The 15494-nt window shown below is 52.2% G+C and overlaps 6 protein-coding genes across 6 annotated transcripts; all 6 read right to left on the bottom strand.

Moving 5' to 3' along the window:
• Positions 1-200: 200 nt before the first annotated feature.
• GCG54_00012814 (uncharacterized protein) lies at positions 201-1454 on the bottom strand (the record flags this gene model as incomplete). The annotated part of the gene is made up of 1 exon (XM_045412683.1): positions 201-1454. One exon carries the CDS (start codon positions 1452-1454, stop codon positions 201-203), a length of 1254 nt encoding a protein of 417 aa, XP_045268689.1.
• Positions 1455-1990: 536 nt separating this feature from the next.
• GCG54_00012813 (NADH kinase pos5) lies at positions 1991-3388 on the bottom strand (the record flags this gene model as incomplete). Its single annotated transcript, XM_045412682.1, has 1 exon — positions 1991-3388. One exon carries the CDS (start codon positions 3386-3388, stop codon positions 1991-1993), a length of 1398 nt encoding a protein of 465 aa, XP_045268688.1.
• A 656-nt stretch (positions 3389-4044) lies between these two features.
• GCG54_00012812 (Tubulin beta-1 chain) lies at positions 4045-5564 on the bottom strand (the record flags this gene model as incomplete). The annotated part of the gene is made up of 4 exons (XM_045412681.1): positions 4045-5320; positions 5377-5402; positions 5456-5479; positions 5553-5564. The coding sequence occupies 4 exons, from the start codon at positions 5562-5564 to the stop codon at positions 4045-4047; spliced, it is 1338 nt and encodes a 445-aa protein (XP_045268687.1).
• An 874-nt stretch (positions 5565-6438) lies between these two features.
• On the bottom strand, positions 6439-8862 carry GCG54_00012811 (Dehydrocurvularin biosynthesis regulator; the record flags this gene model as incomplete). Its single annotated transcript, XM_045412680.1, has 2 exons — positions 6439-8312; positions 8556-8862. 2 exons carry the CDS (start codon positions 8860-8862, stop codon positions 6439-6441), a joined length of 2181 nt encoding a protein of 726 aa, XP_045268686.1.
• Positions 8863-10791: 1929 nt separating this feature from the next.
• GCG54_00012810 (uncharacterized protein) lies at positions 10792-11283 on the bottom strand (the record flags this gene model as incomplete). The annotated part of the gene is made up of 2 exons (XM_045412679.1): positions 10792-10894; positions 10952-11283. The coding sequence occupies 2 exons, from the start codon at positions 11281-11283 to the stop codon at positions 10792-10794; spliced, it is 435 nt and encodes a 144-aa protein (XP_045268685.1).
• Positions 11284-11684: 401 nt separating this feature from the next.
• GCG54_00012809 (uncharacterized protein) lies at positions 11685-13450 on the bottom strand (the record flags this gene model as incomplete). Its single annotated transcript, XM_045412678.1, has 4 exons — positions 11685-12375; positions 12483-12619; positions 12673-12977; positions 13045-13450. The coding sequence occupies 4 exons, from the start codon at positions 13448-13450 to the stop codon at positions 11685-11687; spliced, it is 1539 nt and encodes a 512-aa protein (XP_045268684.1).
• Between the last annotated feature and the right edge of the window lie 2044 nt (positions 13451-15494).

Below are 15494 nucleotides of genomic sequence, written 5' to 3'. Positions count from 1 at the left end.
AGCAAGACCTATGAAACAGGCATATTCAAATTAAACGCTACCTTATGTATCCAATCTATATGCTCTTGAAAATAACCTACCTACATATGCCATGGAGTTTTACTAGCCGGGATGTGTCTACTGTCGTCGTCTATCGTCGTCGTCTATCTGCGTCGTCCATCGCCGTCGTTACCTTTCCACTTTCCCTATCTTGGTGCCACTTACGGCATCTTGGGAATCGGCACAAGTAGCTTCGCCACCGGCTTCGAACGAAACCAAGCCTTGCCATGGCAATCCCTATGGGGCCATTCCCTCTCCAGCTGTCTCCTAGCGTCAATGAAATCCTGCGGATCATGTCGTATGATAAACGGCCCGTTAAAGCCAGTATCACATATCCGCAGCTCCATGAAGTCATATGCATCGACGCCCCCAAATACCCTTGGGAAGCCCTCGTGTACATACTTGCACTTTTGACAGTCATGTCGGGGTTTGTACGTGTTGCGGTACCTCTGGACCGCATTGAGATCAAGATCTGGATGCAGCGCGTCAAAGTCTAAGAACCACAACTCCTTGAGGCCGGTGAAGATGTCGTGCACGATGCGCATATTCGAAGTGCCGCCGTTGTTGGCATAATTAAGCTTGCGCTGGGGGTTCTCGGGGTACCATGGGACATAGCCTTGGGCCTGGGGAGTTTTTACCCAGTCGGCAGGGAAGTTCCCGTTGGCGACGTTGTCGGCACCGTACCGCTCAAGGAGTTCCCATGGCCTCGCTTGCCCGTCTGTCATCTTTTCGAGCCACCACCCAAGATAGCGCGAGTAGGACTGGTCCAGCCAATTGTCCATGGTCACGGCGATGGCCTCAAGATCACCGCACAACGGGTCAAAGAACAATGGCTTACCGACCCACTGACGCGGGAAGGTTACTGATTGATCATCGGGGAAGTGGACGAGGACGAGGTCCTGGGTTCTGCACCGAGTTGGGTCGCCGATGAAGGTCTTCGGGGTGTGTCGGCATGCTGCGCGTTCGGCTGAGGTCATGGCTGGCGCAGTGGTCAAGGACCAGTTGCCCTGCTGCTGAGGGAAACGGTTCGATGCGATGAGGCGGTCCGTTGCGTCACGGCTTTGGTGATTAATACTTGCAACGTGCACATCTGGGGCGGAAGACTCAATTGCATGGATAATATGACGCCAGCTTGCTTTGTTGGCGACGTCCTGACGTCGAAGGGGATGGAAAGTGAGGTAGCGGGCGTTTTGGCAGGGGCAGGTGATGCTGAATGGAGGACAATCTGGCTGGTGAGTGCGGTGTTCTCTGAAATTCACGAAGCGAATCTGCGGTTGGTTAGGGTCTGTGGCAACCTCGTAGATTGCATCCTGGAGTTCGGCAGGGAGGGTGTTAAAGGGGTGAGGAGGGGGAGGGGGAGGGGGAGGGGAAGGAGGAAGTCCATGGAAGTCCCAGGTGGTGTTGAAGTTGTTCATCTTGGGCGTTGAATGGGGGACGTGGCGTGGAAATCGGGGTTTCGTCTCTGTCGTCGTGTCTGTCGTTGTGTCTGTCGTCGTCTCTATCGTCGTCGTAGTTAAGATGAGTGAGAATTGAAATGAAGTTGTATCAAGCAGAAGTAGTAGTGCTGAGTCTAGTAGATATGATGGTTTGAATGTTGATAAAAGAGAAGCTGATGATGTTAGAGTCAATTACTCGGAATGCTACGACGTTACCTTCATGATATAGGCCGAGGGTTTATAAACAACCCCATTGTTAGCCGCAGCGATGTTCGATATTTAAGATCCCATCACATTAACATGAGCTCAAAGACAGACTCCATGACAAAGTCGAGATGGACTTGGGTCAAAGCGTATAGTTCGCCGTTGTGCATTGCTTTTATGAAGTTGAAAGAATGAGTACCACCCACAAAGATGAAAGCCGATTCCCTTTCCCATACAATGCCATTGTGCAAGATCCCTCCAACGCCATCCAGAAAGACTTTTGGTGTTACATTCGGGTATCAAGAATAGATTCACTGCCCCCTTCCGATAGGATAGTTGAACATCAACAGCCCGTTCAAGCCGCCAACCCAGCCGTCATCATCGTACTCGGCAGCGTCGCCCTTCCCAGGTCCGCAGATGACGCAGGGTACGCCGCCCTTCCAATCGCCACTACCCGACTCACCAACCATTTCGCCTTCAACGCGGATCTCTGTACCGATTGGGGCGCCAGCGCTGCGCTTGCCGTCGATGCTGACCTCGAGCTCGCCGTCGCGGTTCTTGCTGCTGACTTTAAGCGTGACCTTGGTGTTGAGAGGAAGTACTAGTGGGCGGAAGCTGAGACTTCGGGGACAGATTGGCGTGATAAGGAGAGATTTGACGAGGGGGTGGATGATGGAGCCGCCAGCGCTAAGGCTGTAAGCGGTTGAGCCGGTGGGCGTGCTGAGGAGTATTCCATCAGCGACGGCTTCTGTAAGGAATCGGTTGTTGAGATAGATGTCAATGTGAGCAAGGTGTGGCTTCGGGCCGCGGTGAATGAGCAGTTCGTTGAGCGCGTGGATGGGCTGAGGGATGTCTCTCTTTGTCAAGATTGTGTCTTCGGGGGGTGTTGCGGGGAGATGCGCCTGGGACTTCGTCGTCGGTAGCAGCTGGCTGTTGATGTTCTGGCCATTTGTGTCGAAAACCCCGACTCGCAACCGGTGTCGAAGGAGAATCTTAGCCGCCCTACTCGGTCCCATACTCTTTCCTGGAGAATGGTGCCATCCGTTGTCCTTATTCTTCGGCTCGTGCTCCATCTCTCCGCTGGCGACCCTCGTATGAGGCCCCATCAAATCCTCGGTCGCAACCCCGCTGCCGCTCATGTAAGCCTCCCTCCACGCTCTCTTGTATTCCTCAAACTTCCACTCAGCCAAGAATCCTATCGTTCCAAAGTTGAAAGCGAGGATCGGTGGTACGGAGGAGTACATGCTGAAGTGGCTGGCGGCGCGCAAGATTGTGCCGTCGCCGCCCAGTGTGGTGATCATGTCGATCCTGTCGGGGAAACTCGATGGGTCGCAGGTGTAGATGGGGAAATTCAACGACTCGTGGACCATCGTCGCAACTCGCGGCTCAAATATTAGGTTCAAGCCGGTGTATGTGCTGTTCAGGTGCTTCGCGAAATCGATCGTCGCACGCAGGACTTGTGGGGACCGCAGTTTCGGCATGAGGAGGATGTTCCGTGGTGGCGTTGGCCAGTGCAGAGACAACAAGCCTGATGTCGAGTTCGGAGGGTCTCGATACTTTGGGACGATTCTTCGAGGGAGGGAGGAGACATCGCGGATTTCGGCGGCGCGGGCGGCGCTCGTCGTCGAGAAGTTCAACGGTCGAAAAGCTCGAATCGGCCCCGCCATGGGCAGGCGAGCTCGACTGCTGAGGGCCCAAATCCTGGACATTTGGGGCAGATCTTCAATTTAGAATGATAGGTGACGCCTTCAGGAAGGGTTCATGGTCAGTTGCAACAACCAGAAACCAGTCGCTGAGGCGGTTGGAGCTGTCGCGTGTTGGAGCTTGTGCGGAGGAAGAAGCGGCAGAATGAATTAGCAATGACGACAATTCCATTTGCCAGCCCCACCTGAGCTCTCACCGATGAAGTGACTCTGACCTCACCGAGCTGAGTCATCCCGGAGAACCCGGATGGCCCCGCATCGGGCCCGAGCCGATAGAAGCCGGTGGGGCATCTTCGGCCGGTGCCAGCCGTCACCACTTTTAGGTCCGAAATGAGCGATGACTTGTGGGCTTTGCTATGAATGAGAGTTCCCCTGCGTGAGGCCATGAATGGATCAGACGAGGTGTATGCGTGCATTGCATACGAATGGAGTATTGGCATAGAGTAGATAAGAAGGGATGGGGAACCACAAAAGAACGTATCAGACGGCTAGGGCGATGCTTCAAAGGCTCCGATGTTAACTCACTTGTCGCTCGCAAGGATGAGCGTTGCACATTGGGTGATGAAGCGAATCTGATTTGTGTTTTATCGCCGATGACAAACCCCGACTATTACTACCTCCATATCAACAGAATTGAACCCCCGAGATGGATCCCTCACTGACTACTCCTCCACCGGCTCTTCCTCCTCATATGCTTCCTCGGCCTCGTCGTCATCCATACCAGCATCCTGATACTGCTGATATTCTGACACGAGATCGTTCATGTTGGACTCCGCCTCCGTGAATTCCATCTCATCCATGCCTTCCCCAGTGTACCAGTGCAAGAACGCCTTCCTGCGAAACATGGCACTAAACTGGTCTCCAACCCTCCTGAAAATTTCTTGAATAGCCGTTGAATTTCCGATGAAAGTCGAGGAAGCATTCATTCCAACAGGTGGGATAGAGCAGTGCGCTGTTTGCACATTGTTCGGAATCCATTCCACGAAGTACGCCGAGTTCTTCGCCTGCACACCTCGGATCTGCTCCTCAATCTGCTTCGTCGACACCTTTCCGCGGTAAATTGCAGAGCAAGTCAAGAACCTCCCGTTCCGGAAATCCGAAGCCGACATGACGTTCTTGGGATCGAACATCTGCTGCGTCAGCTCCGCCACCCCGAGATTCTGGTACGCCGCCGCCGTCGTCAACGGCGCAAACCCAACCGTAAAGAAATGCAATCTCGGAAACGGCACCAGATTCACGGCCAACTTCCTCAAATCCGCATTCAGTTGCCCGGGGAAGCGGAACCCCGTCGTCAGCCCAGACATCACCCTCGAAACCAGCTTATTCAGATCCCCGTACGACGGATGCGCCTGCTTCAGCGTCCGGCGACAGATGTCGTACAACGCTTCGTTATCGATACAAAACGTCTCATCGCTGTTTTCGACAAGTTGATGGACCGATAGCGTCGCATTATATGGCTCAACGACGACCTCCGACACTTTGGGCGACGGCAGCACCGAAAAGGTAGCCATCATCCGGTCCGGGAACTCTTCTCTCACCTTGGCGATGAGCAGCGTGCCCATGCCCGAGCCCGTTCCGCCGCCTAGCGAGTGCGTGATCTGAAAGCCCTGCAGGGAATCGCACGTCTCGGCCTCCCGGCGTACGACATCCAGGACTTGATCCACCAGCTCCGCGCCTTCGGTGTAGTGCCCCTTGGCCCAGTTATTGCCGGCTCCGGATTGACCGTGGACCATGTTATCCGGCCGAAAGAAGTTGCCCAGCGGGCCCGAGCGGATCGCGTCCATCGTGGCCGGCTCGAGGTCCACGAGGACCGCACGGGGGACGTATTTGTTGTTGGAGGCTTCGGAGAAGTAGACGCTCAGGCGGTCTGACTGTTGCGTGGATTCGCCACGGAAGTAGCCATCTTGGTCCAGGCCATGTTCATCATGGATTGTCTGCCTGTTCGGTCGTTCGGTGTAAGCTTGAGTCTCATGAGAGATATTTGGGGGTCATACCAGAAGGCAGTTCCGACTTGATTGCCCTGTATGAACCCATTAACGAGACATCAATGAATTAGGACAGACGGTGACTTACACATTGGCCGGTCTGGAGGTGGATCTGTCGAGAACATTGGTCAGTAAGGCTTGCTCACACTTTTCCCAGCTTACGACGACGACGACGCAATGCTTACGATTTCACGCATACTAAAGGCAGTAACAATTGACTGAAATGATGGAAAGGGGGTACGCAGAACCAGTGTCTTCATCTGAGTATTTCCAGGGACATCCACCATTTATCAGGTATCATTGCCGAAACAACACGCCTCTTAACGCCGAAAATGCCTACCCCCTGATTCGTCCGGACTCCTCAGCCCCTCCGCCGCCTGTCGGCCCAAACCTCCGGAGGGGCCCAGACCACTGACACGGTCTTGTTCAAACGGATGCCTGCACCCATTAAGCGACTGCCTATCCGTTTTGAAGAAGCCTGGAGCACGTGTGGTACATGAGTTTGTGCGTGGCGGGACAGGCCATCTTGAGTCACGCCGCGACATTTCTCAGTTTGGGTGGATCACGCATTACAAATTTGGGCGATGTCGGTTGGCGCCCTTCGTCGCTTTACGTGATGTTTACACGGCGGAAAAAGAATGATGGTTGCTGTAGGAACAGAGCAGATGGCTTGGGACTTCTGTGTGTTATTCGGCTGCCTGGGGCGTTTCGGCGTTTGGGTGTTGCCACTGGTGTGTTGGCGTAGGCAGCTGCATTCTGCGCCGCATGCCGGTTGGAATAGAGCGAATGGGCCACTTTCTTCGTTCCAAAAGAGGCAGGTTGTTTTGCTTGCAATCGATCCAAACATTTCGTCTGAAAAGTTGGTGTGTCTAGGGAATACCGTTATACGGAAGCCTGGTGGGTGTGTGGAATCAACATTGAAGCAACGCACAGCAAGAAACTAGTCCCTTTCTTTTTTGACTGCGGCAACAGATTGCGTCTTAGTAAATTGAATTATGGTATAAATCACGTTGAAGAAATACAAGTACCTTCAAAGTCTGCCAGTCAATCACAACATTGATAACTATTACCTCAAGTTGAGTCCGATTCCTCAAACCCCCTAATCATGCTGTCAAAGAATGCCGCATCCACTCCTTGAAATGCCCAGTCTTCCACTCCTGCAGAGAACCCAGAACCATAAAGCTGATGGCCTGGACCGTCTGTAAGCCAATTGCTCTCGGTGCTTGGATGCAATAGGAGACCTTGATCGGAGCTCAAAGGCATGCTTGGTCCAAGTCCTGCTCCTGTTGTCTCGTCCATCTCCATCAGCATAGCCGGCGAAACGGCCGAAGTGATACTAGCATCGACACGCCCTTGGTTTTGCTGGACTTGTTGATTGATCGGTCTGAAAGGCTCTCTTGAAAGGAGTGCATCGGGCGAGATAGTGACGGTGCCATAGCACGGAATCTTGAGCCGTAAAACACTCGAGTCTCCCCCTTGAGCTTCTCTGCTCTCCGAAGATGGTGTTAACATCGCGTCCGTTGTCGAGTTTGCAGTAAATGCTGAGCCTCTTGCCGCATGAGCCTCTATATCGAGAAGCCTCACCAGCACATCCGCACTCTTCATCGCCAGCATATCGGTCGACGTCGAACTCCCCTCTCGCATCAACTCCAGAGTCTCTTCTACTTTGTCGCGATCCGTATGTCTCTGATGTGCAAGCACATCGTTCCCACCATCACGTCTCCGCGCGTCAACATGCGCCAGGAGAAGGGTCATCGCGGCTATGAGGGCGAAGAAGTCTGCTGCATCGGGTATACTACAGACACCAATAGCGCTACGTATGGTCACAAATCGCGAGAGAATTTCGCGAGATGCGTCGACGCAGGCGATTCTGCTAGTGCTTGCAGCACCGGATGGGGAACTGCGGAGCATGAAGGGGAGATGCAGTTGTACCAGGAGGAAGTAGTGAAATATTTGGCCGCAGAGACGCAGGCTTTCTGTCACTGAGGTGAGGGGTTTGCTGCCGAGTGAGGTGAACTTGGGGAGGGTCCACCATCTAGGAGGCATGGCGGCGGCTGCCATGCGCATTTCGAGGTCGAGGGTATGAGTTGTTTCGATCATGCTAGCGTGAGTATCTATTTGGTTTCTTTGGATGATTCTAGATGCAACTGCACAGTGTACCTGCTCAAGCCTTCCCAGGGGATGGTCATCGAGAGGTGGGAGGATACTTCCGTCCGAGGCTAGGCCTGAGTGGTGGTCTCTGGTGCTGTCTGGCAGACCCAAGAGCAAGCAGATGAAACGCTCAATATAGACTATCCGGAACCAGACGAAGCGTATGTCAGGGGGCCCGGAGGGGTCGACTGTTTCGACGGGTAATTGGTCGTGGGGGCGGTGGATGCCCATGAGTTGGGCAATTGATACTGCTCTACGGCAAGCCAAGAGAGATAGTCTGAGATTCCCACCGTTTGCCAGATAAACGGTTTGAAGAATCACACATTGAAGAGCGTCGATAGTTCCCATCAGATTGTTGTTTTCGCAGACCAGCGAAATTGCCGCGTCGGCGAGTCGCTCCATGATCTTGCGTGGGGTTGCTGATGTCGAGGGCGTGCACTTGTAAGTGGACGGTATCCTTTGCAGCATTGTGGCAAGTGTAAGCATCCTTTTTGCTAAAAGCACAGGATGCATAGGGTGGTATAAGCCGGCGACGAAGTGCTCTACTGGTTCTGGTTGAAGACTTTCAAGGACTTGATGCGGCGTGAGCAAGAGTTGAAACACAAGGTCGGCATCAGAATACGGCTCGTGTATGATTTCGCAATCTTCTTTCGACGGCAAGGCGGCGGTGAGATCTTTGGAAAGGGTTGCTAGGGGACCGTTTAGGGAAGGTTGGTGAAGAGTCGATGTGTGCTGGCTCTGATGGGGTGGCGGCTGAGATGTCTGTTGTGATTCGCCATTGATGGCCTGTACTTCTGTCGTCGATGTACAAGACGGTGACTTCGAGTTTGTAAAATCGTTTTCATGTGCAGTGACCGGCTGCGAACGCACTTCTACACATGATGTAGCATGGCTGTGAGCAATCCTCTCGTTCTCGCCAGGCTCATCATCATCATCAGCATCACGCTGTGGAGACCCCAGCGACACAGAGATTCCCCAATTTGACTCGACCCCAATCTCATCCTCTTCATCAATCTGATGAGTAGACTCCCTCGAACTCTTCCGGTACAGCTGCTCAACCAGCCTCTCCATCCGGCCCAATCGGTCCCCAACATTGCCGACCGGGGCCTGCGTCCGCGGAAGGCGATCCTCCGGAAACTCCTGGCTCACGCACGGCGTACCTTTCTGCCAGCATCTCCAACACGTGTCATGGGGACCGTTTTCGTCAAACAGGCAGCGGATCTTGCGCCGGCGACATTCCCAGCAGCTCCGCGTTCCCTTACGGACGGCTCGACGTTTCGTGGCGGCCCGCTCCGAGGCTGTGTGACGGCTGCTGCCGGTGGTCGTATCCGACGTCGCAGTCATTGCATGATACCCTGGCAGATAACATCGATGAAAAAGGTGTGGTGTGTGATGTTGTTCGTTCGAGTCTGGCCGGACGAGATGATGTTTGGGGGATTGAGCTCGTCCGCGTTTCGTCCGCCGTCGCGCGGACGGATTTGGAAATATGGGTCCCGGATGACGGTGGGCCGCCTCTAATTGATCCCACCTTCACAGCATAGATACATTGTTAGAGGTAGCTAAGGATAACATGAAAGGTACGAGGGTTGAATTACTTCTTCATCTAATACCTGTGAACAAGGCTGCTTTATTCACGTAGCACAATTGCCGTTTCAACTAGGAATGAAGGGGAAATAGCAAAACGTCGAAAACTGTTACGAAGAGAGGAAGGCAAAGGCACAGGAGTCAGATGAGTCACTATTCTAAGTTATTTGCTTCTCTATCATTTCAGGCGCAAAATTACGGTTCTATCTATCTAGTAACTCAGGTGGCGGATGAAATACCGGCGAAAACTTTGTCCCAAGAACTTTGCCAATGTCTTGGCGAATATTGTTCGCGCTTTCCAAATCCACCGCTTCAATGGGTTTTTGCGATGCCTTTTCTTTCATCTTCTGCAAGATTTGTTTTTCCTCGTCTTGCGCTGATACTTTCGTAACGTTGCTCACGAAATGATACTCCAGGTCTTCCATAGACACAGGGTGTATTAGGCCAAGATCCCGTACTTGAATATGATGGTCGACAAAATATGTGCGGCCAAAATGGATTCTGGCAGATCGAGGGAGGGTAGTCGATGGGTGGACTGGCTGCATTTCGATCGGTGGAAGTATGACTCCCGGCTCTGTTGGCAAGGGCTTAGGTGACGGGTCTCCAGGATGAATGATCGCATAGAGGTGCTGGTCATCTTCTCCGCCGGCTCCTCTTCCTGCATGTCTGGATCGAAAACAAGTTTTAGCTTGTGCCGCCTTGTCTGACTATGCTGACGTTCATGAATTGCAGCGTGTAATAAACTTACGTATGGATTCCCAAGCACAGGCATCCCCAATTTCCCTCTCGGACCACTACAAAGCGGCGGATGAGTACCGGGCCTTGAATTGGTTGATGCATTTTCTCGCCTTCGTTCTTCCGCCCAGGAGGCACTGATAGCGCACAACATTGATACTTCCAAGGCGGATGAAGGTCCACTCGAAGAACACCGCCGGGTTTCTCGATGGAAGCGCGCAAGGCATAGTTGCAAATTTCATCGTCTGTGATGATTGGTTGCCCAGTTGTAAGGTCCTCAAGGAGAATCCAATCGTCCAGAGAAAAGGTATCATCCATAGGCAATCTTTGTATGACTTCTTGTGCGACAAGATACTTGGGAATTGGCCATGACGCGGAAGCAATGGCGAAATAGAAGTTCCAGTGGGCAAACCGTAAATGGAAGACTGCCCATTCTTCTTTGGTGTATGAAGTTACCGGCTCATAATCGTCCTCAGCATATGGCTGACAGAGCAGACAACTAACTTTGCCGCGTTGCAATAGAATACGTCGACAAAATCGCGACATTTGTTTCAAAGGCAAGTCTTTGATTTAACTGAGCCTGCGTTTTCGTTGTTCGAGACGCTCTTCGTGTCCGGAATCTGAGACTGGTCCTAGGGGGGAGTTCCCAATTGTCCAATGAGCAGACTTGATATCGACCACGAATGCTGAAGTGATTGGTGTTGAAAAGATTTGACCGGCCCTGAAGAACACTGCGGGATTTTCGACAGGGCAAAAGTCACCGTTATTGATGTTCAAGAGTTGTTGAGAGCCAACATGGGCATGCAACTTAATCCCTGGCCAATAATCGATACTGGTCGGCTTGCTCGTCTCCTGTGTAACCAGTGTGACTGAATATCCTGCATTGTCTCTGTCATCAAGATCAGATATTAGTGGAAGCTCCCTGTTACCATCCAATGACAGAGAACTTGCCGATTACAAGCCATCGAAACCATGGTATTGATAATAGAGAGCGAAGACGCCAGTGACATTCTTAGCTTCTGCACCTAAGAGTTGCGCATGTGAAGTCAATATCACTCTACACCATGGTTCAATCATTTTCTGCCTCACCTTTTCCGGCATGCAAATCGCCCACCTTCCTTTGTTGAGAGTATCCTTGACAGCATTCCCAGAGCCCCCAAGCTTCAGACTTTGATAATAACGCTCGCTCTCCTCCAAGAAGGATGTCATCTTTTGATTGACGGATTTAGTGGCGAAGGCGATTGCGTTCATTGTCGGTATTCCCAGCTTGTTCGACGTGCTTAGTTGATCGACTTGCAGCAGGACCTTATGAATTACGTTCAGTTCTGCCATAAGCTCGCGATACTCTCGCCCAGCGCCTGATGAGTCCGAAAGAGCTTTGCTCAATTTAACAGCCAGCTCGGCGCCAGCCAAGAAGTCCCCGACGCTGAACCCAAATGTCGCCATCGCGGCCGATAGGCATCAACATTGGTCTGAGGCCAGGCGGGGAAGAGATAAGGGAGGAGGGTAAATGGTTGCCTTATTTCGGGCTAAAGTTGGGCAACCAATCAGACGCCCTAGGTTGCCGTGCTTTACGGCTACCAATGGCATCATCGTTGTGATGCGGCGCAGCGGCGCACTTCGATACGCTATTGGATCTCATCGACTACTGAGTAGGCGGGTTCCCCGGTCACGGTCCCATGATTGACCCAAATGCTCAAAAGGAAAAATCTCCAGCTGAAAAAGAGAAAGAACGTCTGACCTGTATTATGGTGCACCGCGTACCCGCACACACCCGTGTTCTATCAGCGTCGCCCGCAGTTTGTTCGATATCAAAAGATGGTTCTGCTGCATTATCCTACGCATCTCTAAGCGAAAAGCGCATATGGCTCATCAAAACAGTCATCCCAGGTCCGCTTCCCAGAGGACCAAAACTTCTCCAACACTCCCACGGCTGCCAAAGGAAGGTAGGTACCCCAGTCTTGGCTCATCGAAACCAGCTGTTTCACTACCATCACCCTCCCGGTCGCACTCCCTGTAGACGCCTCGAAGCCAGCAACAATGAGTGGCCATTCTACACAGTTCTTCATCAGCGGCGCCTCCGCCGCTTTCTCAAGGAGTGAAATGAGCCGTCCGTAGTGGATGGTTCTCACAGCTCTCCATCCCGCCGACGAAGGTAGCGCTCTAAGGCCTTGGAGTGATGATATGGCGTACAGTGCAATTGCAGACTGGTAAGCTTGGGCCATGAGCAGCAGCTCTTCCCTTATATCGGCCTCTCTTGTCTCGGCCCACGTCTCAGGCGAGAACTCAATGATGCCTTCTATCAAGTCTTCCGAAGCAGACTGTGGGGTTCCCATGTCTTCGGGAAGGCTGTCGGTCGCTATCAGGTAGCGGAGGTAATTGATGCGAATGATGTCGGTGAACAAATCAACGGGGCATGGTAGGAACGGGTAGTAGCCTGACTGATAAAGCTCTCCTATCAAGTCGATATTATCATAGCTGTGATTTGGTTCTGATTGGTCGTCTGCAGGACTCGTTGAGTTTGCAAAAGTTTCGACGCTATCTACATGTTAGAAGCCCAAATCTAGCTTACTTGTGCAAATGATATGATTCCAAAGAATTCGTACCATGAAGGGGTATGCAGGGGGGTTCAATTGGCCACTCACATTTTCGGGAAAAGCAGCATGGGCGCCATGTAAGGTGTCAGGCGGTACACGCTCTCGAACCCGCCTCGAATGTCGACTAGACTTTTGTAGCCGTTCAGGTGGTGTCGCCAGTTGGACGCGGTTGCCGATCCCATCAGCTAGCATCGGTCAGCAATCATTATAAGACCCCTAATCTTTCGCATAGGCTCACATCTGCGTATAGGAAGACCATAACACTGGCCATAGTCATGTCCGTTCCGCGCGTCGCGTCGTTGCAAACGTCTTCGTTGAGAGCTTGTATCGCCAAGCATCGATGGTGGTGGAACCGCGCTCGGATTTCCATGACGAAGGGGTCGGTTTTCTTTTGTGACAGACGCAGCATGCGGTGCTCAATGGCCATGGACACCAGAGCGTGCCGCGTGGCGGCAGGCATGTAGTGGATGAACCGCACCGGTATGATCCACGGGCTCTTCATCAACTGGGTCGTTTCAAAAGACGGGTAGACCGACTCGTTCCCTACAGTGTGGAGTAACAATTAAGCACACACATACAGGCCCAATACCCAAGGATACTGGTCACTCACAGTACGAAGTCGCCTCGATAATGTCACACACTTCCGACCGAAGTTCCATTCCAGGGGAAGGGGGAAAGATGTGAACCATCTGCGAGCCAGCTCGCGCAACGGCCCTGTTAGAATCAGGGCTGCTGTCCTGTTCGGAATTCGTCTTTGATGTTTCCTTCTTTGCGGCTGGCTTCTTCCGCTTCCAAGTGCGAGTCTTGACCTTGCCGGGCGCCAGCCACGTCAACGGTTTCTTGTCTTCATAGCCGGGACATACGACGCCAGTCGCCTTACACTTGCCGCATACGGGACGAACGGCGTCGCATACCACGCGACGACGCTGGCATTCCCAACACTGCTTCCTTCCACCGCCGGCAGCAGGGTGGTCTGCCGCCGTGGCCAGCGCTATGCGACGAGCTGTTGAGGTCATTGTCTGGTTCTCGGAATGGCGACCGAGACTGATTGATGGCACGTTTTGGGCTATTGCAAGTAATCGACGACACCTCCATGCAGGTCCGCCGTTTGGGGACGAGTTTCTTAAGTGATCGGACGGACTTTCAGCTTGGAGATGACATCGGCGAAGTGGGACGTGAGACCAGGAGGCGGAGTGCAGGTCTTGGCCAGCTCATTATCCTAATGGGGTAAGGCGGGGCTGAATCCTTCAGAGTTGCGGCGCAGGCTTTCAGCGTTCGGATACCAGCCAACCAGCCCTACGAACGGTGCTGACGAGCTAGCTTTATCTTGAGAAGAGATGAGAGAGATCCTCGTTGCGCGGCAAGCTAGGCTGCACGTGGCGACAGCGAGGGCTAAACTTTTCCTCTCATCCAATGGAACTCGGCTGCTCTCACTGGCCACCCCTGGCTGTGGTAGTCTGAGACATTGCGCATCATTCACCAACAGATATCAATCATTCTCGAATGGGAAATATTCTGAGATGCATGTCACTTATTCCGCTCCCGGAAGAGATTTATGAGTCGACTCGCGGAGATGGGCGAGCAGTGATATTACGGGTGGAGTTAACGATCTGAAGTTGAATCTGTCTTCATCAATATGAGAGTCTCCAATAATCTCAACGCGAGCTGCGGATGACAACTCCGTCGCTCTTTATTCGATTCGCACAAGGAGACCAGACTGAGGGTATCTCTTAACAGCAAGTAGGTATTGAGTTTCTAGAAACCAGCATTTCAATTGGAAATTAATCTAGGCTTGCGCGTGGGGTGCTAGTGCGGGTCATGAGCCCTCTGCGGGCCTCAATCTACATCGCTTCACAGCAACCACCATCCTCGATAGTCTAGTGGTGAGGATATCGGCTTGTCATGGGACCGGGGTTCAATTCCCCGTCGAGGAGTATTCAGTTCATTTTTGCGCTTTTTGCTCTTCGAAGTGTTCTCTGTTGATGCCCTGAGAACTCAAATCAATCCTTTGCGGTTAGTGGGGGAGAAAAGGTAACTATGTGAACGAACCTTTGGCAATAATTAACCTATCTTAGAGTATGGAAGCAGAGTCGTTCATCTCTTTGAAGATTAAAAATTTATCTGATGTTTGCATTATAATTTGAATGTTCCTTGTTATGTGTGCGTGATTTCGAATGGGTTGAATTTACAAACCTGCAAAACCACATTTTTTGAAAAGCCCTAGGCCGAGGTTCAATTCCCCGTCAATGGAGATATGATACCGATTTTGTGTATGTCTAGCCTTGTGGGTGTATTTCGGACATTATGAGATTGAACAAATTCTCAACGGCTTTCTCGAGTTAAACGGAAGGGCGCCAGGTAGCTTAAACAACTTTTGAAGCTTACTACTCACGAGCAGTAGTTCTTTAGCTCTTCGCTCCTAATGACACTCTTCTAAATAATCAATTAGATCAGTGCTGACTCCTGTGAGAACAACCCAATCAAATGATTGTGACAATCCTTGTGGTGGAAGTTGTGTAGTCCACCGCAGAGTTCAAGGCCCCTGCCCCAATTCTCACCGCCACATAGTCACACCCGGTGCGGTCTTTCAGCTTCCGGGCCTCAGAACAGGCTGGCCGTTCAGAAGCCAGCAGGTATATCCCGGAAAAGCTCCGGTTCCCAGATTCCGACTTCAATCTTGAGGCAAGGACGAGGAACAATAGGACCTCATCTGCAGCAGGCGTTTGGATGATGTTCACGTCTCCTTGGAAGAAACATTCCACAGGATTCGCATCACTGCCTTGGTCTGTGGCGAAGGGCCTGCGGTGCCTCAGTGTCGTACATTTCAGCACAGGGTGATAATCAGCCACTTCTACCACAAATACCTGCCCACGAAAGGTTATGTGGCCTTCGGATACTTGTCCTCGAAGATCAGCAGTATTTGGACTAGAGGACGCTTCCAGAATCTGCACTTCGCTTTCGAGCTCCGGAACCCATCTTTGCCAGGACATGTCCGCCGCCTCGAGTGATGCCCATGACCAAGATGGGGTTGATGATTTTGTAGATAGTGAAGATGTGGCG

Source organism: Colletotrichum gloeosporioides (assembly GCF_011800055.1).
Source record: "Colletotrichum gloeosporioides strain Lc1 chromosome Unknown consensus_16, whole genome shotgun sequence".
NCBI classification, from domain to species: Eukaryota; Fungi; Ascomycota; class Sordariomycetes; order Glomerellales; family Glomerellaceae; genus Colletotrichum; species Colletotrichum gloeosporioides.
This window is presented reverse-complemented; position numbering and strand designations above follow the sequence as displayed.